The sequence below is a fragment of the Sus scrofa genome, chromosome 1 (genome assembly GCF_054392235.1).
Source record: "Sus scrofa isolate SSC_HxYL_T2T_F1_AM1 chromosome 1, Sscrofa_HxYL_maternal_Yorkshire_Landrace_v2.0, whole genome shotgun sequence".
NCBI lineage: Eukaryota > Metazoa > Chordata > Mammalia > Artiodactyla > Suidae > Sus > Sus scrofa.
Window position 1 is genome coordinate 58,189,000 of NC_139383.1, and position 24,461 is coordinate 58,213,460.

General features: G+C 41.0%; 1 protein-coding gene across 9 annotated transcripts in view; it reads right to left on the reverse strand.

Moving 5' to 3' along the window:
• BACH2 (BTB domain and CNC homolog 2) overlaps positions 1-24,461 on the reverse strand; it is a 379,609-nt gene that overhangs the window by 269,251 nt on the left and 85,897 nt on the right. For 4 of the 9 annotated variants that reach the window (XM_021090081.2, XM_021090103.2, XM_013992698.3 and 1 more), the window contains exon 2: positions 20,272-20,384. In XM_021090081.2, the coding sequence (XP_020945740.1) occupies positions 20,272-20,280 (9 nt within the window). In that variant the 5' untranslated portion in view covers positions 20,281-20,384. Of the gene's footprint in view, positions 1-20,271; positions 20,385-20,879; positions 21,080-23,579; positions 23,699-24,461 lie in introns of those variants that run through there. The other 5 variants (XM_021090087.2, XM_084960352.1, XM_084960355.1 and 2 more) reach the window with 2 other exon arrangements.

A 24,461-nucleotide genomic window follows, 5' to 3' on the forward strand; every position in this document is an offset into this window, starting at 1 on the left:
CTCACAGGTCACAGGAGCCAGGCCCACTGAGGACTCAGCTTTGCATGACAGAGAAATCATTTGTATCTGTTCACATAGAGAAGACTCGTTCCACCCCAAAGTCATAAAAGCCAGACTGACAGATAACTTGGAAGGCTTACTTATCAATTTACACTGAGAAATGTAATTTCCCAGAAGAGCATAGTACTGAGGCCATATGATCACTATTTTTTAAATTAAAATATTTACTGAGAGCCTACCGAGCTCTGTCCTGGGCCCTTTCCGAGGAGTGATTTCATTTCACTCTCATGACAAACCTTTCAAACATCTTTTGTGTTGGAGTGGAGGAGGCCGTGGCCTGGAAAAGCTGAGGAACTAGGCTGAGATCACACAGTCATAGGAGCAGCAGAGCATATGGCAGGGATCAGTCTCCACTGCTGAAGCCTAGGGACTCACTGTTGAGAAAATCAGAAGTTCAGAAAGTGCTGGCAGGAGAGCCAAGTAATCCTGGCTTGGTGTTTCCAAGCCTATGGAGTTAAAATGTATTGGCAAGACACAATTGCCAAGTGGTCTGTAATAATCAGGGAATAATCAGGGACAGCTCTACAATTTTAAGGCTCCTCAGCTCTTTTATTTATTTATTTTTTTAGGGCCTCACCCGTGACATATAGAGGTTCCCAGGCTAGGGGTCGAATCTGAGCTACAGCTGCGGCCTATGCCACAGCCACACAGGATCCGAGCTGTGTCTGTGACCTACACCACAGCCTCACGGCAATGCCAGGGATCGAACCCGAAATCTCATGGATACTAGTAGGATTTGTTTCCACTGAGCCACAATAATAACTCCTCTCCTCAGCTCTTTTTGGTGGCTGACACACAGACCAGCAGCTAGCTGTCTGCTTTTGATGTTAACACGTTATATTTCTTTTTTTTTTTTGCCTTTTCTAGGGCTGTTCCCTCGGCATATGGAGGTTCCCGGCCCAGAGGTCTAATTGGAGCTGTAGCCACTGGCCTATGCCAGAGGCACAGCAATGTGGGATCCGAGCCATGTCTGCAACCTACACCACAGCTCAAGGCAACGCCAGATCCTTAACCCACTGAGCAAGGCCAGGGATCGAACCTGCAACCTCATGGTTCCTAGTTGGATTCATTAACCACTGAGCCACAATGGGAACTCCTAACATGTTATATTTCTAAAATGTTACATTTAGTTAATATTATCGACTTTTCTGTTTGTTTGTCTTTTGGCTGTTATGTGTCTTTAGTTTCTTTTAATCTAGATTAGTTCTACCTTTTTCTAAGAAAATGACACTGATTTTGGATGGGTCATGAACAATTATTCTTTATAATTTTCCACAAATCTGGTTTGTTTTCCTGCAGTAGAATTTAACTTTCTTCTCAACATCCCACATTTCACCTACACTGGAACAAGGTTGGGAGGCTTGGGTACACCTTTGTGGCAATAATATCTCACAGGTGGTGTCTCCTTTATCCTATGTTCCCTTAAGAGGCACATGATGTCAGATTATTCTACCCCAAGTGCTGCTGTTTCTTCACTTATTTAAGAATCTGCATTTTTTTTTGACTTTTGTTGATAGGAGATCAAAAAATAGGTAGACAAACCTTAGGTCTGAGTGTGGATTACCTTCTGGGAATTTCACACATAGCTAGTCTCAGCCATTTTTCTGTTGTTGTCTGAGAGTTTCAGTTTCAGGTGATGATATTTTCTGCCACTGTTCCTTGAAATTCAAATTTTGAGGGTGTTCATTATTTGGTACCTGGGCACTAATTTATTTATATCTATCAAAAATACATAAATATATGTGGTACAAAACCATACAAAGTATACGTGTGTACTCATTCATGACTAGAAGAGATACTTTGTAAAAACCTATCCTAGGAAAGGAAGTAAAAAAATATAGGTAATAATATTTTATACTATTTTTCTGTTCCAACTGAACAATTGGATATAGTTACTTCACACTACCAGTCCAGCTCAAACAACTCTGAAAAGTGATTATAATCATGTTAAATAGCTATACTAAGGACTTGTAGTTCTAAAAATGAAAAAAATGATGTAACAAAAGGAGGCCCTCTGAGCATATTTTTAGCATTAAAAAATAAAATAAAATCAGTTTTCAAAGTCTAGCTCTGAACTTTTGGCCTGCTCTTGATTTTGGATTGTGGCCTTGGCATAGGGAATAAATCTGAATAGTGACTGTTCATAGCAACTTTGAAGACAAATAATATTACTGTGGTCTACTATGATTACTCTCTTTTTACAAAGCTTCCAAAGAAAACAGCCAAGATGCTTACATTTTAAACAAAAGTTGAGAGAGTAAATGGTTGTAAAACACATACGTAGACATTTGCATTGAGTCAAAAGCCAATTTTTAAAATCCACCAACAGGGGAAAAAAAAAAGGAATAGAATTTTTGGAGAGAAGTAACTATTGTAGGTAAACATCACTGAGGGTTTTTTTTTTTTTTTTTTTTTTTTTTTTTTTAAGGCATATCGAAGCAGCCAAGAAACAGTGTTTTTGTTTGTTTGTTTTAGTTGAACTAGGATTTTCTGGAGAGTGGTCCGTTGTTTCAATACAGCAAATTGTATGAATCACATTCAAGAGCAGACTTCCATTGGATTCCAGCTGAACAGCTAGCCAGGGGAGAGGATGCTTAATTCTTCTTTTTCCTTATTCAAAGGGGTGAGTGCTAGAGTGCTTTCCTGACTCTCTCATCTGTTTCATTTGCTGAGCAACTGGGCTCTTTCTTTGGGCTGGTTAATCTGCTAAACCACGATACATTTGAGAAGGCTCTCTGGCGGGACAACAGGCTTATTACCACACTGCAGGTACCATGGCCAGAGAGGAAAAGCAGGGGCAGCTAGGTACACTGCCCTACCTCTGGGCCTCTGCTTTCTCACCATGGGAACCCATCTCTTAATTCTGAACATCCGTTAGGCACTACCACTCCAAGTGTCTGAGATTCCACATAAGTAAGTGCCATTGCAAAAGGTCCTTTAAACTCCCATTGCAATAACTGCAAGAAATGCTCAGGCCTGAAAAGACTGTTCACCAAAAAGTGACACTGACTGTTTCTGCTCTTCTGCTAATGACAGAATTTTGTCATCATCCACGAGCATTTATGGAGCCTTTACTATACACAGAACACTCACCCTAGTGATGAGAGAAGCAGGTGCCTACAATAAAAACACTTTAACTTTCCCTTAAATTTAAGGGAAATGCCGCACTGCAGAAAGGAGATAGAAGGCATTCATTTTTTCATCCCTTCTGCCCAGGATAGCCTGTGGTTAATAAAATTTGTAGAAAACTAGAAGGCAAGAGTCCCGTTAGACTTCAGAGATCACCTGGCATGCTCTCTGTGTGCTGAAACCCTGGGGAATCTGACGTAAGAACCTATGAACCATTCATTTTCTCCCGAAAAATGCATATGCACACCAAATACTGGATTCAATTCCTAGCATTTTACAGACACCCCCCGAAGCCAACTTAGGCTAAGACACCAGGCTAACAACTCTAATCTATCCCCAAATCTTCACCTTATACATGGAGAACCCAGGTTTCAAACAGGGGATGACTTGGCCACATTATGTAGCAGAGACCATTAACAGGGCAAATGGAATGAAACTGAAAATGATGCAGGCACCCCTCAAAACCCTAAATTATCTTTTTCTTCAGAAGTCAGGTTTATTGTGTTGCTAGAAAAGGTGAAAAGGTGAGATGTTTTCAGAGGAATATACCTTTCTTTTATCTTAGGGTCTAGCTGAGCGCCTCACTGGAAAATCGACAGGTTTTCTTTATCTTGCCCTCAGGCCAGGCCCACCTGTGGTTCACGGTTACCTTTTCTGTGTTTGCCTCAGCCAGTCAATAAAACCTGCATAACCTGGGCACATTCAGAGAGGTGGGGCCAAGTGTGAGAGTGTGAGTTTTAAGAAACCCAACACGAGTTCTAAGGAATTCTAAGTTAGTCACATAATGGCTGTTTAAGAAGTTTTCTGAATCAGAGGCTGCTCCTTTATTTAAGAAGTGATAGCCTACCAAAATATTAGCAAGTACAAGTTCCACAGACTTGCTTTAATGATTAAATGAAATTTATTTCCAGCTACTTATGTTAATTTGTTCATTTGCAAGTGGCGTGTTCTTTCAAGAACTAAAACATTCATCCTGGGATGTTGCATTTACTCTCAGCTTAGCACATCCATGTAATATATTTCAAATTCAATCCAACAAATACCTTCCTATGAGGCAGTGTGACAGAATGAAAATGTGTAGGAGTTTTGGAGTCAATAAAATCCTAATTCAGTTACTGGATCTTCTGTGTCTAGATGGGTGACGACACCAGGCTCATTACTTAACTGTCTCTGAGCTCCTGCATCTGTAAAATGGGAATAATAAATACCTTCCACTTTGCAAATTAGTCATGAAAACTAACAGTAATGTAGAATATTATAAAAGGAGCTAGTGCAATATCTGAAAAACACCAGGCACTCAATAAAATGGTAACAGTTAAAATGATGATTATTTATCAAATATCTAAAAAGGATAAACTTCATCACAGACCCTGCTCCAAAATCTGAATTCATAACATCTATGCAAGAGGACAGAATTCACTCTTAAAATGACTCCAATATTTGCATTAGTTTATTCTGGTATATTAAAAAGTATACCTACTACAAATTAAAAAGCCACTGTTTAAAGGACTATATTAAAGAACCACTGTTGGGTTTTTTGACCAAAAGAGAACTCTATAACCATTGAGGGGTTTTAAGTCATTAGATAACATCAGCGTTTTAAAGTAACAAAAACAATAAAACAGCAAGATAATGGTTTCTTGACACAGGACTTCGTGACTAAAATCTTAAAACATTACAGTTCAGCACTAATGTGTTTTCACACTACCTACCAAGTTTCCAGACTGCACCTATTTATCCTGTTCAAATTACTATCACTATCTTTTTTCAAGGGAAATTTCCTACAAATTTCTTTGAGAAGCCAAACATTTAGAGTGGAAATTTCTTCCCAAGTCCTTTTTTAGACAAACCTATTCAACAGGCAAATCTAAATAATTTTTAGCAGTTCTAAATGTAGAGAAATCATGACTTCTTACTGTAATTGAAAAGGAACATACAAAGCAATTACTCAGTCACTTATAAAGCCCACGTTCAACTTTTGAAATAATGACTAACGTGATAGGGGAGACAAGACTTGTATAATTAAATACTAAAGTCTAGCCACTTGAGATAAGCACAGCAGGTTATATAATTGTCCTCTGCACTCAGAGATCCTTTTTTCCCCTCTTGGATGCATATCATTTTTCAGTAATAACAGAACATGTAACAAAAAATGTTACTGTACTGAAGGAAATCATTCTAACTGCAGCCTATATGTCTGGTGAAGAGTAAAACCTCATTATTTTGGATTTCACCAGTTTCCTAAGGAGATAAAGTGCCCATTAATAGTGTAAATAAAAAATTCCCTTGAGACTAAATTAGTGTCTTAAGAAAAAATAGTAAGCAACCTCAGGCACTCATTTACACATAAATACTTCGAGTGTTAACTGAAAAGTATTCCGAGCTGTGCTTGAGTGGGATTCTCAAATTTCGAAACCTTAAATATCTCCCTTCAGTACCCTCTGAAGGGCATGTTCTCAGGAGCAGTGGAAGATCCTGGAGACACATGATGCTTTTTCCTAGAAAGATGGGTGGCTTTTGTGTGCACGATGTGTCTGGAATCAACTAGCACAGTCTCTTCCGAGCCAAAGACTATATTTCCCAGGTCCCTTGTGCTCACTGGAACCATGTGACCGGTTCTTAACCAATGGATTATGATGAGAAAATGTGGACTCACTGCAGGGCTATGGGGTTAAGGAGTAGCCTTTCTCTGAGCTCTCTCTCCCTTCCACCAGGCAGATGCAGATGAGCATAAGCCTCAAAGATGGAATTATGTGTTGAATTGTCTCCTCCCCACCGAATTCATATGTTGAAGTCCTAACCCTCGGAAAATGACCTTGTTTAGACATAGGATAATTAGAGATGTGATTAGTTAAGGTGAGGTCATACTGGGAGAGGGTGGGCCTGAATCCAATAAGGACACCAGTCATATAAAAAGGGGAAATACACAGGCTGGAAGAGAGGGAAGATGACCTGAAGAGTCACGGGGACAAGAGAGCCATCTACAAGCCAGGGAACAGATCCTTCCCTCACAGCTCTCAGAAGAAACCAACCCTGCTGGCACTTGGGTCTTGGGCTTCCCACCTCCAGAACTAAGAGACAATATGCTTTTGTTATTGAAGGCACCCAGGCTGTGGTGCTTTGTTACAGCAGCCTAGAAACCTATTACAGACGGTGAGGCCAAGAATCTTGAGTTCAGAATTCCTGAATAAGTGCTGAATAAAGCACTTCATCTACCAGAAGTGCTTACACTGGATCAAAATTTAGCAAGAAAGGAAACTTTCATTGTGTCAAACCACTGAATCTTGAGGGCTTATTTGTTCAAACAACTAAATTACCTAATATAAGATTTTAATTAAGCAATTTAACTGGCAAGTAATTTTTCAAGTTCTTTCACGGGGGGGAAAAACACAGACACATCATGGAGAACAATGTAACATCCATGTAAATTTCTTAGGATAAAAAGGAACTTCAAAGCAAATCTGAGTTTACGGGAAGATATTTGGGGGTAATTCCCCCCAATTCTCCCCAGGGTACAGATGTACTCTCCTCCACGAATAGAAACAGAATTTCCTCAAGAATTTTAAGTAAGCTGCAAGGTAAACGTTGCTATACATAGTTTAGATGATGCTATAATTCACTTAGAACAATTATTTTGCAAATTCAGAGAGCATTTCTTCCAAGTGGCCCAAGTGTGTCAAGTTTTACTTGGGTGCTAAAGACAAGAATACTGCAAAATGAGGTCTCAGCTTTTTCCAAAGTTCTCAGTTGCTATTATTTTTAATTAACCTGAAGCAATGTCACTGTATAATACTTTCTGCCCTTGAATAGACCCCAACATGTACTTCCTTTGTAGTAGAGTAACCAACATGGAATCAATACACTGCTTTCCATTTTTCGACTCCTTTATCCCCAGCATGACGAAAAAGTAAAAGGACAAATATCCTAGCTAAGACACAAGGCTGTAATTCAAAATACCTCAAAAGCTGAGCTGGCAGCAGGGTTCTCATGTTTATAGCAAAGCTAGGATGATTCAGCCTGAGCTCAGAGCTCAGTTTAGATCATAGCCTCTGGATTCCAAACACATGCGAGATGTGGTCGCAGGTCCTGACCGATCCAAGATCGGAAACCACTCACCAGAAGAATTCCAAGTGGAGAAAGTGCCCAAGGGAGAGACAAAAACCTCAAAGGTGTTTGGAAGAAGATCTGGCCACAGGCAGCCTGCCCAGTCCACAGGGATCGTCAGCATCTCCCGCAGAGAGCAGGTGCTGGGGAGGCCAAGGGTAAGGCGGCTGGAGGATGACACTCAACAGTCTCCTCGTTGGCTTTGTCACGGTCAGAAAATACCCCTCACCAACACCTTCTTTCCTGAAGCAGCCATTGTTCAGGTTAAACTATGGGAATCTGGCAATAAAATGAAAAACCTTAAGAGAGCACACACTTCCTGCTGAGATCTGTGCTTAACTTTGCTTTGTTTCCAAGAGCAAAAACTGGTATACTGGAAGAGGGAAAACAGTCTTAATTTTATTTTCAAAATTTTATTGAAGAACAGCAGATTTACGGTGTTAACTACAGCTATACGGCAAAGCGATGGAGTTATATATATGTATATTCTTTTTAATATTCTTTTCCATGAATGGTTATTATAAGATAGAATAGGGTTCCTTGTTGTTTACCTATTTTATATATAGGAGTGTGTATCTGTTAATCTCAAACTCCCAATTTATAAGAAGGAAATTTTTTTATGCCTTTTTTTTTTTTTCTTGGCGAGAAGTCATCATAGCCCCAGCCACTCTCAGATAGGCTACACACGGAAATCTAAAAGGGGGGGGGGGGAAGAGTAGCAAAAAATCTTCCCAGCCCAATTTTATCTCCATCAGAATTCACCTTGCTCCTTCTTTAGTTTTCCTTGGCTGTGATCTACCCAGTTGGTGATATTGCAGAGATGGGTTTTTATGTGCAAGAAAAAAAAAAAAAATCCTTCCCCTGCTGTTCTTCCTCACCTTCCTTCTCCAAGGTCTCTCTTCCTCTCTCTCCTTCTTGTCTCTTTGTTGTGCATGTCAGGGCTGTCAGTGTCACAGCCTGACATGATTAGTGTTTCTGACATGACACCAAGAAGCAGACCGAGAGCAAGGAGAGCAGGCTAGGCTGCGCAGCCATTTAAAGAAGTCGAAGGCGGGGGGAGCCCAACCTCCTTCCTCTGAGGGTCCTTGATTATAGGGCAGCTTACTAAATCACACCAGATTTTCCTCATTTATCCAATTAGTCTGTTTTCCTACTCCTGGGGAGATCCCGAAGGTGTGGATTCATTCTGTGAGATCAAAGTCTGTGCTCTAACAACAGATAAGACAGAATATGTGATTCAGCAGATTCTAAGGCTGGGAAGGGTACCCCTTGGCTCTCTTCAGGAACATAGCACCAGTCCATTTCGGGTATTGATTGGCTGCACTTTGTCACTCTAATGATGTTATCTCATTAAAAGAGATAAATGCCCCACTGTTCTTCCAAGAGCATCTGCTTCTTACTCTTTCTCTTTTTCAACAGCACGGCTCTCAGCAGCAGCACATTAAAATCAAATTGAAATCCAATGCAAGGCTTGGCGACAGAGCTGCTTACGGAGGCTTCTTTTTAATTGCTTTTCCTACTCTCGACCCCCTTGCTGCTCCCCTACCACAGTCACCCACAGAAACATGCAATACAAAGAGAAACAGATATAGAAAGTAATCACAATGGGAGGCATTTATTGAGTGCCTGTTCCGTGGAGCCACTGTCCTGTCAATATTTCACATCTCCTACCTGGACCTTGTGAGGTAAGACAGAACAACCCCCAGTCCCCCAGTGTGAAGAAATGGAGTTGGATGTTAAGGTCCTTGCCCAAGATGATTACCCAGGTAGGGAGAGGCTGAACCCCACGTGAACAAGGGTCCGTCCAGTGCAGGTACTCTTTTTCTAATCCCCATTTTCATTCACGGAACAAATAAGTAAATATGATTGCAACTTGACTAGAATAGGTGAAAAAATAAGAGAAGGTGGCAATTATTCTTCAGCCTGCTAGCACCCAGGAACACAATACCATAGGCAGTGCAATGGTTTTGTTTCAACAGATTTCTTATTAAATAAAAAAGGTAGCAATTTTCCATAATGAATGTTTTATACATTATTCCTTTGTGTATCAGGCCTCTAAAGTACACATTATTAAAGTCTATTAAAGTCTGTATTTAGCAGCATTACTAATGTGCCTTTGGGGAAATTATTACAATGAAACAGCATCAGTCTTTCACAAAATTTCAATTGTTTAATATTCCTCTTCTGATCTTCAATACACGTGTCTATTTTTAGCTATAATCAGACCTCATCCAAAATGCCATAATCCCAGCCTAGAGCTGTCACAACAAATTGTTTATAGGTTGGATTTAAGAAATAACAAGGGATGCAGATATTGTTAATTTCACCCACCGTTTTTTTTTTTCTCCCATAACTCACTGCAGTTTGCCTACTGTTCTAATTAACAGGTGCTCCTTGATCACTATGACATGGGATGACACAGCCTCTCTGGCTAGGGTTGGCTATCTTAATTAATTGCTTATATTTATATCTGATTGAGACTAGCCCCTCAAGATAACACTACTTTAATAAAGTCTAAGGGTGATAAAAAGTTACAAAACTATTCTGTATAAAGAAAAAGAAAACCAAATAAACCAGAAGAACATATAAACTGTAATTAAGCAAATCTAAATGTCTTCATTTAAACCTCAACATTGTCGTTTATGAGAGATGAGAAATACATGTCTTCTGAACATTAACTGAGGAATATCTGCAAATTATGTAGTTTTACGTACTCTAAATAGGCATCTCTCCTCTATCTAGTACATTTATTAATTGTATTGCACAGTAGGAATTTCTTAAAAAAACAAGGCCAAGGATGCACATATATTCAAAAGTACAGTGTTCTCTGAGAACATCTTATAGAAAACAATAATGCTAGGCTTACTTTTAGAGATATAAAAGATAAGAAATGGAAAAGAATAGAAGCAAACAGCTACATGCTATAAGGCGTCTACACCTATCACGAGAAGGGAGGGGAAAAAGGCAATTCAAAGCATTAGGTACTTAAACGAATAAGCTGCATTGAAAGCAATGTTACCAATTTCCCCTCACTCAGACCAATTCCACTGGTTGAGATGACAGGTTGGCAAAATCAGGCAAATCAAGTGGATTGTTAATATTCTAAAGATAGACAAGCTGCAGATGAACTAACTAATCATGTTTCCAATCACCAATTAACTAAATAGGATATAACTTGTTTCCACTAAGGTCAGCTAATTGAGAGAAAAGGCCACAGCAGAGGACTTAGAAGGCTGCCAGCACATTCCTCTGCCAGATACACAGGCCAGGATCCACTGGACTCCTTGTTATAGGAACCCAGCTACCACCAGCATCACAGAAAGAGGTCACCATACACATCATGTGTCCAAAGGACCTAACGATGCTGCAGGCAGATGTGGGCTTAGTTCGATACAGTGATGCAGAACGAGATGCCACCAAATTGGTCAACGTTCAATCACAGCACAACATGAAGGCCAGTGTGGGCATTTCGTCAGTTTAAAAACAAACAAACAAACAAACAAAAAGTGTTGTAATTAAGAAAATCTCAGGCACCCCCCTTTGAATCTTCAAGAAAAGGATGAACGAGATTCACAAACCAACGATCACAACAGTGTGACGCACCCCTGAAAACAATGACATGGGAGTGAGCATCCTTCTTCCTCTGAGTGAAAACTCTTTTCCAGCCAGTAGCTGTGGCCACATTTCAAAGAGTTTATCATCATTCACACCTCACCCTCTCTAACTCGAAATTAGATTATAGTCATGTCAAAACATATTCTTTCTACTGCCCTGGGGGTCCAGATGGTCTTAAATCCAAAGCTCAGCCTTTCTGCTCTGAAGCCTTCATTTCACTCCTACCCTGTTCAGATTCTCCATCTTTTCTGACATGATGGGGAGCCAATAAGTGAGGCCACTGACACCTGCCCCTCAAGTCAGGGCACCACCATGCCCACGTGAATACTGCATCAGGGAGCGTGGGGGGGCGCCGTCTCTGGGCTCTGGCACATCATTCCTCTGAAGCCCAAATTCTCTGCACCAAAGGTTTGGATTCTCAACTTATTACACCCCGGACCAGGAGGGCGCCTTCTCAGAGAGGCAGTCACTGACCCCTGCACCGCTGGGCAATGCTCTGAGATGCGGAGGGGAGCTCATGCCTGAGGACCCACTGAAATGTGTTTCTGGTGAAGCAGAAAGGAGGGGAAGCCTTGGGCCTGAAACGAGAAGCACGGATGTTGCTTCCACAGCAGAAATGACTGTATAAAGGGAGAATTCTACATGACTCGGGAAGCAATTCTCAAATAGCAGGTATTTTTTTTTTACATATATTTACACACGCAGGTTCTATACATGAACACATTTTAAAGACAAATGAGCATAAACATATTCAGTTACTTCTTCCAAGTTTGTCTTTTTTCTACTTCATGCCAAACTGACATCCACGAGGTTACATTTATTTTTATTTAAAATTAAAAAAAAATTTTATTGTAGTTAAGTTATGTTTATTTTAAATTCGCACTCTCACACCTCTCCGAAGGGAATGATATTTCCGTTTTTGTCCTAAAAATTCACTGATTTGCCCAGTGCAATGCACCAGGAGAGACTGGATGTCTAATTTTGCTATGTCCATACACTCCACATTCAGCAGAATCTGACTTACGTGTAACCCTGGCGCTACATTGGCCTTATGCCAACAATATTCCATTTAGCCTCACAAATTCTCTAAAAAGAAAGTTTTTAAAATAAGGTATCAGGGTGATTTTTCCTGATGTAGAAGGTGAGAAGAGATGTGCTCTAATGTCCAGGGCACCTCTGCTTAGGGCCCAGGGTCCAGCTTCTTCTTAGCATAAGGAATGCCAGGTATAGGACAAAGGCACAGTCTAGCTAATGATTCCCAGACTCCTGTCTGCTTAACAATTATCACAGCCCCTAAAGAGCTCTTGTTCATGTCAGTTACTTCTATCAATGTTTACCATATTAAAAATGAAAATGGAGCTCTTTGGGGGAATATGCATACATGTTCTAAATATTGAAACACAAGCACACATCCCAACAGCCATCATAAAGATGACATCCTAACATGTCATGTAGCCTCTTAAAAAACAGGAAAAGGCAAAAAAAAAAAAAAGTCTCAGTGTCATTATGAAAATAGCTCTGACCTTGGTAGGTGAACTTGACCACAGTTTGAGAACCACTATTCGAAACTTGTACACATCAGCAATGTCTTGAGTAAGACGATGTAATAAGAGGATGCAGTAGCCATTGAAAAACTGTTGAGCCATTGAATCAAAGGACAGTATCTCTTTCAGCATTTCTTTCCTTATTACTGCCCCTAAAACATCAGTACGTCAAAATACTCCTTCCTGCTAATATGTCAAATAGAATGATTCCCAAATTCAAATCTCTGTTTGACCAAGAGCTCTCTCTCTCTTTTCATTTTTATTTTTTTGCTTTTTTTAGGGCGTCACCCACGGCATATGGAAGTTCCCAGGCTAGGGGTCAAATCAGAGCTGCAGCTGCTGGCCTACACCACAGTTACATCAATGCCAGATCCTAGCCAGGTCTGTGACCGACACCGCAGCTCAAGGCAATGCTGGATCCTTAATCCACTGAGTGAGGCTAGGGATTGAACCTGCGTCCTCATGGATCCTAGTTGGGTTCATTACCTCTGAGCCACAATGGGAACTCCTTTCTCTCTTTTTTTTAAATCTGCCCATGAAATATCTTTATCCAGTTGTACATCAAATGCAAAACAGCTAAAATAGTATTTATTTCTAAATGCTTGCATTTTCCTGATTTCTCATTTTACATACAAATACTTATTGTAAGAAAGTTGAAAACACAGAAAAAATGTTTTTTTAAATGACAGGCATTTATTTTCTCACAGTTATGAAGGCTAGAAGTCCCTGATCAAGGTGCAGCGGTGTTGGTTCCTGGTGAGAGAACCAACTTCACGAGACTCGGCTTCTAGATGGTCACTTTCTGGCTTGCAGATGCTCACCTTCTCACTATGTCTCACCTGGCCTGACCTCAGTGTGTTCTTGAGGTGAGTGGGGGAATGGAGAGAGCTCTCAGGTGTCTCTTCTCACAGGAAAATAGATTTTTGAAGTAAGACACATGCTTACCATGTACCTGTCCTCTGAGAAAACCACTGGCAGCATTCTGGTCAACATCCTCACAGTCCCTTGATCAAGCCTATTTTTAAGATGCAGTGAAGCTCCTATCTTAAAGATAATTTGATGTTCTTTTTTCAAAATGCCATTTTCAGTATGAAAGAATACATATTGCTAAAGAAAATTTAGAACATATAAGCAAGAAGATAACACTCTGAATACTTTGATGTGTATCTGCCATCTTTTTTTTAATGTGGGTAGACATGTATCTTTTTTAAAAAAAGAATGATTAAACTATACATATTGTTATGTAACTTGCCTTCTTCGCAATTTGAGAACATCTTTTCCTATTATTAAATATTCTTCCATCCCTCCTTGGCATTTTTATTGTATGGATGTACTGTGATTATTACCTTTTAAAAATGACTATTGTAAGAGTTCCCTGGTGGCTTAGTGGTTTAAGAATCTAGTGTTCTCAGTGCTATGACTCAGGTCACTGCTGTGGTACGGGTTCAATCCCTGGCCTGGCAATTATTGCATACCTCAGGCGGGGCCAAAAAAATTTACTATTATAACAATATGTGATGAATATCTCTGCTAATTTTTAATATACATCCATGGTGATTTTCACTGAGTGATTAACTGTCCTAGAAATGGAATATCTGAGCCAAAAGATGTTTGTATTTTTGAGGCTTTGATATACATAAAGTCTCCTGGGGAAACATGTTCTTCCACTAACTGTGAATGAGAAAGCCTGACAGTCCTATTCATACCTTTGCTGAGTAACTTTTATAAATCCTCATCGATTGTATAGGTAGAAAATGCCATCTCACCATTTTAATTTGCCTTTCTTTGATAACTGTTGAGATGGATATCTTCTTATATGTTATTTACGGATCATATTTCTTCCTTTATTGGCTTTATCCTCCTGTTCTTTGTCTATTTTCTCTTAATCACCCTTAAATTACTAATTTTTAAGAATTTCACATAAATTAGCTAAGTGAACTCTCACATATATTGTAAATTCTGTCCTGGCTAGTCTCTCTCTCTCTGTGTCTTTTTTTTTTTTTTTTTTTTTTTTAAGAGCTGCACCCACGGTGTATGGAGGTTCCCAGGCTAGGGGTCGAATCAGAGCTACAGCTGCCAGCCTACGCCACAATCACAGCAACGCCAGATCCGAGCCACATCTGCAAGCTACACTACAGCTCACGGTGATACCAGATCCCTAATCCACTGAGCGACGCCAGGGATCGAACCCGAAACCTCATGGCTACTAGTCGGATTTGTTTCCTCTGCACCATGACGGGAACTCCATGCCCTAGCTAGTCTCTTGTCTTTTAGGATAGTTCAGAATGTCTTTTGATGGAAAGAAATATTTAGGTTCTACATAAATATATTTTTTCCTTTATTATTCCTGCCACTAGAACCTAATAAGGCCCTCCTTATTTCAAAATCATTTCATTTTCATTTGTATTTTCTGCCACTGGTTTTTTGAAGTGTGTGATGTTTCTCCAAAGTCTGCCACGAGGGGAACTTGGCCATCTGCCTTCAGAAAAACAACAGTGGAAACGCATTAAAGATAGACTGGTCATTTGGTGGAATCACCAAGGGTGTCCTAAAAAGGGGAGGAGAGAGATCGTAAATGTTTACTATTCGCCAGCTCCTATACTGCACCCACTAGCTCTGATAACCTGCTCTTCAGGGGAAGGAAGTCTCAAATGGAGAAAGTTTTAACATTAGGGGTATGTTTAAATATTAAACCTCGAAGATGAGATGCCTCCCCACCCTGGCCAGAAAGGAAGCTCTGATCGGCAAAGACCTTTGTTTCACTCACTGGTGAATCATGAGCATGGTGCGTGGTGGTACGCAGTGTATACCTGATGAAGATGCTGGAGGCGCTGGTATTGAATTAAGTTGTGCCTGCCAGGTGCTGGGTGGGAGAACCACAGGTGGTGAGTTCTGGACTTCACTGCTTTGTACTGAGGAAATGCAAAGCCAGAAAAACTCTGAAGGCAGAAACTAAATTTCAGGATTCCTTTTGAGTTGACTGCAGAAATCAATAGATCTGAGTGTAAAGCAAAACTGCCCCAAACCTAGCACAGTGGGATTTGGTGCTAATTCTGGAAAATATTCACAGAAGGAATTCTGTTGGGCAGATAGTAAGCAAAACGGTGGAATCCATCCACCAAGAGAGATAAGAGACACGACCCTTCTCCCTTTGATGCTGGGGCACTTGTCCAAAGCACAACAACCGTATTTGGCTTTATTTGAACATAACAAGGAAGAAACAGTTCTCAAGAAGATTCATTTTCTCTATGGGGGGTAAGGTGGGGAGCCTTCTGTGTAATAACGGAAAAATCAATTATTTTTCAATCAGATGGAATGTCCTCATAAATTCAAGGCAGAGAACAGCATGTGACGTTGTGATGTGCCCTCATGAAAATGACAACTGTGAAGGAAAGAGTTTATTAGGATCATAATTCCAAGGTTGCCCCTAAGAAGAGAGATCTTTCAAGGGCAGAATGCCATTCCTGGAAGTGCGGTTTTGCGTTACACAGAAGCAAACGCACTTAACGTGCATCATTCTGCCCAATTTGCTTCCATGAAATCCCACCCTAACTTGCCTCTATTTCGCTATGATGTTCTAAGCAACACACTAAAATCCTCTCTTTACAGTGTGATAACACATAGATGGCACATAAACATAAAAGACGAATCTTTCTTGTTAGCAAAATTTATAGTATAGTATATATAATTTATAGTTATACATATTAACAAGAGAATAACCAAGAAGGTAAAGACTTCGGACAAGGAGTTTCCATTGTGGTTCAGCAGGTTAAGAACCTGACTAGTCTCCATGAGGATGCCAGTTCAACCCCTGGCCTCACTCAGTGGGTTAAAGGATGGTGTAGGTCGAAGAAGCAGCTTGGATCTGATGCAGGCCAGCAGCTGCAACTCTGATTCAACCCCTAGCCTGGGAACTTCCATATGCTGGACGTGTGGCCCTAAAAAGAAAAAAAAAAGACTTTGGACAAAATTTTAAGTAAATCCTAATCATAAAGTTTTTGATCAATAGACAGACTGCAAAACCAGCTCTTAGAAAAAGACCCAGGGAGATTATGAAAGTCGGAAAGATCATCTTCGAGTCTGCATGGGGCCAGGGAGAGTAAGCCCTCTGAGGAAATCTGCATACCCAGAATTTCTTTAACACATAAGGCTGGAGCACAAAGCTCGGAATGCATAACCATCAAAATCTGTTTACAATGTTTAAAAGGTGAATAGAGGTGAGGGTACCCACGCTGTATAAACCTTACGGGTAGAGTATCAATCCAACATCGTCCATGTACATGAGCCTTCGGAAACGGCACAGGTTCACGACCAGCATTGTGGCCAGGAATACCCTCCATTCCCGTTTTCTACCAGCCCTCACGCCCCAGAATGTTAGCTGTGTGAGAGCTGAAACTGCACCCGGGCACAGAGAGAAGTTCCAGAATGCGAAGAACGAAGGCTCTACCTGGTTGCCAGCAGTTCACTGACTATCAGGTTATCCCTGTTAAATGAGTTAGACACACTGCCAGTCCCCAGTGCCATGCGGCTGTTCCCATGTTTTCTAGTGGGTTTTGCCTCCAAAGGGACCGCAAAGGGAGCTGCTAAAGTGTAACTGTGATCAGAATTGCCCTCGCACCTCAGAGGAACGACATGGGACCCCAGGAAGCAGACAGCCCTGCTCCGTCCTGACACCTTCCTCATTAAAGTGTCCTAGAGCTAACTGAGATTTGAGGAGAGAGATTCATGACCACATATGTCCAAGGAAGTGGAAAGTGTACAATACAGATGTCTCCAACTTTCTAGGAACACAGCTACTTAGAAAACCAATCACACCCACAAAAAATATTTTGAACGTTCTAACTTACATATCCCAATTGCTGAGATGACTGTTTAGTTTTATTTGTGCCGAGATCTGTTTCCTGCCCGGCAGGTGACCTATTTTTTTTTTTTTTTTTTTTGTCCTATGCCAAGAAAACCATGAGAAAAATGCCAACCTACAAAGGGCACACATCATGCCTAATCACTACTTTAAAATAACAAAAAATAAAGCATTCACTGGGTCACTCAGGCAGAACATAACCTCCCAAGCAACAGACACACCTCCTGAAACACTTGAAATTTCTAAGGAGTCTGGTTCCCAGCTGTATATCAAGAGCCAAACCGTGATATCAGGTCTTATGTTGCCCTGGAGAAACTCAGGGCAGGGCTTTCCCAGCAAAGTGTGCTTGCCAATCTGAGATTTCCCAGGAGCGTCTTCACTTTTCACTACACCAAACTCACAATGATAGAAGCCAAGGTTTGCAGTGACTGCGATGATGGCTCTTCTCCCGTCTTCACCCTCCAAATATGCCCTTGGGGAAAAATACCTGCCCACCTTCCAGGATCCCCAAAGCTCACTTCTCAAAGACTGTTGGAGGGTACTGTGCAGGTAAGTCAGACAGAGAAAGATAAATTCTGTATGAAATCACCCATATTTCATAATAACTACTATTGAAGCATAACCTTTAAAAATTGTGAACCACCATACTATACATGTGGAACTTACATAATATTGTACGGCAACTGTATTTCAAGTAAAAACACATAGTTTTTAAATTTTTTAAATTTGTGTTTTTTTTGTTTTTTTTTTTTGTTTTTTTGTTTTTTTGTTTTGGTTTTTAGGGCTGCACCAGCAGCATGTGGAGGTTCCCAGGCTAGGGGCTGAATCCAAAGCTGTAGCTGCCAGCCTACATCAGAGCCACAGCAACACAGAATCCGAGCCGCGTCTGCGACCTACACCACAGCTCATGGCAACACCGGATCCTTAACCCACTGAGTGAGGCCAGGGATCGAACTTGCATCCTCATGGATGCTAGTCGGGTTCGTTAACCACTGAAGCCATGACAGAAACTCCATATATATATTTTTAAAGGTAGGTATGCTAAAGCCAGAAGGGGAAAAGGTCAACAAAGCTTTCTTTCTCTTTGGCTTGGCTCAGCCAAATGAAAATCTTTCAAGAAACAACTGGTCTCTTTTTTCTGGTCTCTTCTGATGGGGTAAAGCAGCTGTGCCTGTGAGAAGGCCAAAAAAGACACCATGAGAAAATCTGCCCTTGGAAAAGGGATCTTAATAACAGAGTCTCAATAAGCCACATGGGCTTTCGAAAGCCTAGGAATCCCATATTATGTTTTTAAGATCCAATCATCTAAAAGCACTGTCCAACTCCATCACAACCCATGGCCACCTCTTCTTGCAGGTCTCAGGAAATGTCTCTTCTATTTTACATCCTTCATTGGCTCTCAGAAGTAACCTTTTATGTCTAGATGCTCATGTTGCAACAGAAGAAATGGTGGGGGAAAAACTGTAATTGTAATGTATACATGTAAGGATAACCTGACCCCCTTGCTGTACAGTGGGAAAAAAAAAAAAAAAAAAGAAGTAACCTTTTCTGGAGTTCCCACTGTGGTTTAGCAGTAACAAATCCAATTAGGATTCATGAGGATGCGGGTTCAATCCCTGGCCTTGCTCAGTGAGTTGAGGATCTGGCATTGCCGCGAGCTGTGGTATAGATCACAGACACAGCTTGGATCCCATGTTGCTGTGGCTGTGGTGTAGGCTGGAAGCTGCAGCTCTGATTTGACTCCTAGCCTAGAAACATCCATATGCCACAGGTGCGGCTCTAAAAAGCAAAAAAAAAGTAACACTTTCTTCCTTCTCTGGGCTCACATCTGCCACCTTCTACCAGTGCAGGTGTTTTTAACCATGGTGTTTTTGTCCCCTCAAGGGACATTGGCCAGTGTAAAGGGACAACTGAAGTAGGGGAAGGGGATGCTACTAAACACCTCCAATGCAGAAGACAACCCCTCTCACCACAAAGGACTACCTGGTCCAAACTTCAACAGTGTCAAGGTTGAGAAATCCAGCTCCACTCACACCAAACCCTGCTGTTCTCTACACATGTCACTTTCTCATCCACTTTCTCATATGCCTTTTGTGCCTCTATATAGGTTTTTTCCTCTACCTGGAGTGCCTTGCCCTACTGTGTGTCCCATAAAATAACCAAGTATCCTATAGAATCCAACTCAAGCCATCATCTCCTCTATACTCTCCTTTCCAGACCCCCTAAAGTAGGATGTTTCTTCTGGGTTTCCAGAGCTTCTGGTACACACCTCATGAAAATTCCAGCACGGGGCCCTCAAATCGTCTGTCACCTACTGTAGGCAAGACCTAAGGCCCATTCATCATCTATACCCAGAGTGCCCATTTGGTAATCAATCTCTGCATGCTAAACCAATCAGGGAATAAATGGAAATGTTGCAGGTGTACTGAAGACTCTCTGGCAACAGTGTCTAAGGGACAACAGTGTCCACAACACCAAAAACAATAACAACAAATATTGCTCAAATGCTTAGGATATAGACAGGGACTACTTCAAGCAATGTGTATAGTATGTATACATATTAACACATTTCATCCTTACAACAACCCTGTGAGGTGAGTACCATTATCATCAACATTTTCCCAAGGTCCTCAAAGATAGCATCTAAAGGAGCTGACATTTAAACCCAAGGAGTCTGGCTCCAGAGCCTCAATCTTCCAACGCTGATGCCCAGGCAGCTATAGCAATGCTCAATATTGCAGCTGCTCGGAGGCCTCTGACAAAGACAAAGGACATCTCTGGAAGACTCTGCAGCCACGGGTTCCTTCCACCCTGCCCATCAACACTGCTCACCAACCTCTGGAACACTTTTGCAGGAGACACAACCTCCTCACACCACAGAAAGCCAGCACAAACCCAGGAAATATCGTGGTTCCATAAAGAAGACAAAACAAATTGAGTCTTTAAAGTACCTCTTACCTTGTTCATGCTGCAGGGACTGGAGCAAGGCCTCAGACATGTCACAGTGCCAGGCAGCTCTTAAAGATTCTCCTTGTTCCTGCAGACCTCACCTCCTGAAGCACACAGCTGCACTGTAAACACAAAGAGGGGCTCCATCAGCAGGTGTTCAGGAAGGCCCAGAGCAGTCCTGTGTCCACTGGAACTTTCTGCTCGGAGGCCAAGGCTCCATGCTTGGGCTATCCACTATGGTAAGCACCAGTCATATATGGCTACTGAGCACTTGAAAGGTGGCTAGTGTCACTGAGGGCTGAATTTTAAATTTTATGTAACTTTAATTAATGTTCAATGCAAATAAATAGCCACATGTGGTTAATGGCTACCATCCTGGTCAGTGCAGATCTAGAGAGTGAAACCAAGCGTCTGGAGGCCTCAGACACTGGGCATGCCAGGGGCCAAGGACACGCTGGATATTATATGCTCAGAGTGACCACAGATACACAGGAGCAAGGACACTCATTCATTCAGTAACTATTTTTTGAGTACTTAATAGGCGCTGAGCCCTGAAGATATAGTGACCAATGATCCAGAGAGGTCAGTTCTTTAAGGGTTCCTAGTGCATCACTCACCATGTGCCAGGACTCAATGGCTTCTGTGCTGCCCAGAGGAATAAAGGAACAGACCAGCATCTGCTGCAGCCTGATTGTCCCACTGACGGCGCTTAACTGCTGGAACCTTGCACAGAGCTTTTTTAGGTGGCAGTGTACCTTTAGGGAACTCAGGAGGTCAGGTTTTCACCGGCCAAATGAAGCAGATAAGCCAACATCCCCTACAGTGGGAAATAAGGGTCCATGGTTTTAATCCATGCTGTTGGTACTTTAGGTCCATGTTTCGATTCATTTGAATTACACTTTATAATAAAATAGTCATTGTTCAGTTCCAAGATTCTTAATTTGCAAATATTAAGAAAAAAACAGAGAAAGAAACTTCAACTTTTTGCTTTGTAGCCTTTTTCTTTGAAAGATATTTCTGGGTGGATGTGAGAAGAAGACAGAGCATTATAAGGTGCCTTATAATCACCTTATTTCTGTATTATTTTTTCAGGTTGCATCTGAGACAAATTTATAGACCCGAATTTTTCCATAAAGAATTCATAAGATTTGAGATTTAAATGGAATACTAAACTGTTTTTTTTTTAAAGCAGTGCTTTACACTACTATATATAAAATAGATAACTAAAAAGGACCTACTGTATAGCACAGGGAACTCTACTCAATATTCTGTAATATCCGACATGGGAAAAAAGAAAAAAATGCATATATACACATATATGTGTAATGGATTCACTTTGCTATACACCTGAAACTAATACAACACAAGTTGTATTAGTACAAGTTAGCTACAGTCCAGCAAAAATTTTAAAAAGCAGTGCTTTAAAAATATACTATTTTAAACTGTAACAACAATATAGAAAATGTTCGATAGGAAAAGTAAGATACACTCCGAATTCCATCCACCCATTATCACCTTTAGTTCTTAGCTTTCAGCCTTGGTCTATCAGAGAACAAGAGGCATATTTGCTAACTGAGTCAAGGGCACAGAAGTCCAAGGCTGTATTCTCCATGTAACATTTTTCACCAGTAAAAAAGGGACTTTGCAATACACATTCTCAAAAGATAAACTCCTACTCCACACACGACTATTCTATGAACCTAATATTATTAAATTCCTTTTATAAATCAGAAGATAGGGAAAGGAAACTGCAGATCACTCCCTGGCTATTTAAGAAACACAGATTCCAAAGAAAACACCACATTCAGTCATAGCAATAACATATTTTAACAATGAGGTACGACACAGGGAGACTCAGGAATTCTGACTCTGTAGCCTCAGGGTATCCAAACACCCTCATCTGTACAGGATGCCTGGGTCAGCTTTGTCTCAAAGCCAAGGCAATTCAGTATCTAATTCTACCCAATTCTAAAGTGACTGAAAGAAAATCAGGCATATAACTTTTACTCTCTGAATTTCCAGAAGCAGATGCCAATGCATTTCTGGGTTTTTAAAATAGAATTCTATACATGGTGTTTCCTTTTTAACGTATGTGTTTGTTCCATTTAATAACCATGGCCCAGCACTTCACCGGGAAGTTTGTCCAAAAGCCTGGCAGAGATGTCTGATGTCACAATGCCATTCAAATGTACACACTGGTATCAACACAGGAAAGGTGGGCACAAGAAGATAATAACAAACAGACAAGGATTCTTGAGCATAATTTCCCCAAGGAAATCCCACCCAGCTCCACATTCCACTATCCACAGGCCCTCAGAACTTGGCTCTATCATTTGCATGAGACTCATTTTGGATCCTCTCCCGTCCCCACCACCCCAAGGGTTCTTGTATCATTTTCACGTATGCTGGTTCTACAACAAAGTCAGAATAAAAACCCTTCAAGGGAACTATTAGTCCCCTAGAAAATTTTTAATAAATATTATGAATAGATTTTTTTTCCTTTGCTCTCATAGAGGCTAGGATGACGTAAGGACTCAATGGAGAATCTTCAAAACAAGGTTGATCATCATTGCAAATTGCCTTCAGGGTTGTTTTAAAAAGAGGAAGGAAAATCTTTCCATGTCCAGGATTGTAGATCTTTTTAAAAAGATTGGTAAGCATACCTTACAGCTATGCAGGGCTCGAAACTGTACAACGCACTTTTATATTAATACTCTTATTTAGTACTGAGATCAATCTGAGTGGCGGTTTTCCTAATTAGGAAAGCAGATGCAGAGAGGAAGAAAAATTCTTCTGAGTCATGCTGTAATAGGCAGTAGACCTTGGGCTGGAAGTGATTTCATTTCAAGACACTATAGAATTCAAGTATGTTCAAAGCCCACGAATAAACCTCCTCAATAAACACACACACACACACACACACACACACACGCCCCACCCCCTCCCCCGCCAATGATCAACATTAACACAAAACACCTCAGCCAACGAATGACAGAATTAGAAATTGGGTCAGCTTGCTACTGGACAGCAACAGAAAAGACTGACATTGTTTTATCCAGTTCTTTTAGTCTCCTTTGAAATAGAACTTGGTTGTTTCACAGACAATTCAGTTTATGAAGAAGCTGAGAAAAACCCACAGTTTAAGAAAATGAGGCTGTGTCTTAAGTATAAAGCCATGGGGCAAAAGATACCAGAGTTATCATAGTGGAATTAAATGAGTTTTTTGTTTGTTTGTTTGTTTTATTTTTCAATGTTTCTTTTCCATTGTCCAAGAAGCTGGATTTTCCTGATACTAAATGAAAGGACAGTACAGATACCTTTCAAGGGTGGCTGGAGAAAGCCAGTCTTAGCAGCCAACACGCGACTTCCACTCAACTGCTCCTAACAGAGTTGGTTCAAAAAAGCCCTCCTGGGATAGATCACGATGGAAGATACTATGAGAAAAAGAATGTATATATATATATACAACTGAGTCACTTGGCTATACAACAGAAATTGGCACAACCATGCACATCAGCTATACTTTAAAAAAAAAAAAAGCCCATGGTCAACCTTAAGCTTCTAAAAGGTTAACAAAATGTAATTCATCTTTCTGGGCGAGTAAGGAAGCACGGATAAGCAGGGAGGTGGAGACAGGGTATGCATAAGAAGAGGCGATCAAAGAGAGAATGACAAGGAAAGGGGAAGGCTACAAAGAAAGGGTACATGAGCAAACAGAGCCCTGGACCCAGGTTCAGTGATGCGGCCAAGTGCCCTTCACCAGCCAGTCCTCACTGCAGAAGCGACCCAGAAATTCAGGTTCCTGGTGACAACGCTACATCCCATAGCTTCTCGTGGTCCAGGTGTCAGCAAGTGGGAGTCGGAGGAAAACGAAGACCAGGCCTACCTGTTTCACTGCTGTTTACTGACCAACAATCTCCACCTGCTGCAAAGAAAAGTCTATGGTACTTGCATCACTGATAATGTAGCAGGGAGGTGTGATGATCACAGTGTATGACGACTCGGCTCTCTTCTTACTCCAAAGGGAAGCTTAAACGTGTCCAAGGGCTGCAGAGAGAGAGAGTGTGTGTGTGTGTGTGTGTGTGTGTGTGTGTGTCCGGGGGGGGGGTGCTATTTCTTGGCCCTTGAAAATGCACAATGGAATATGATGAGCTGGGCTTTTCTCCCTGCTCCAACTTTCCCACCCTCTTCCAAGATGC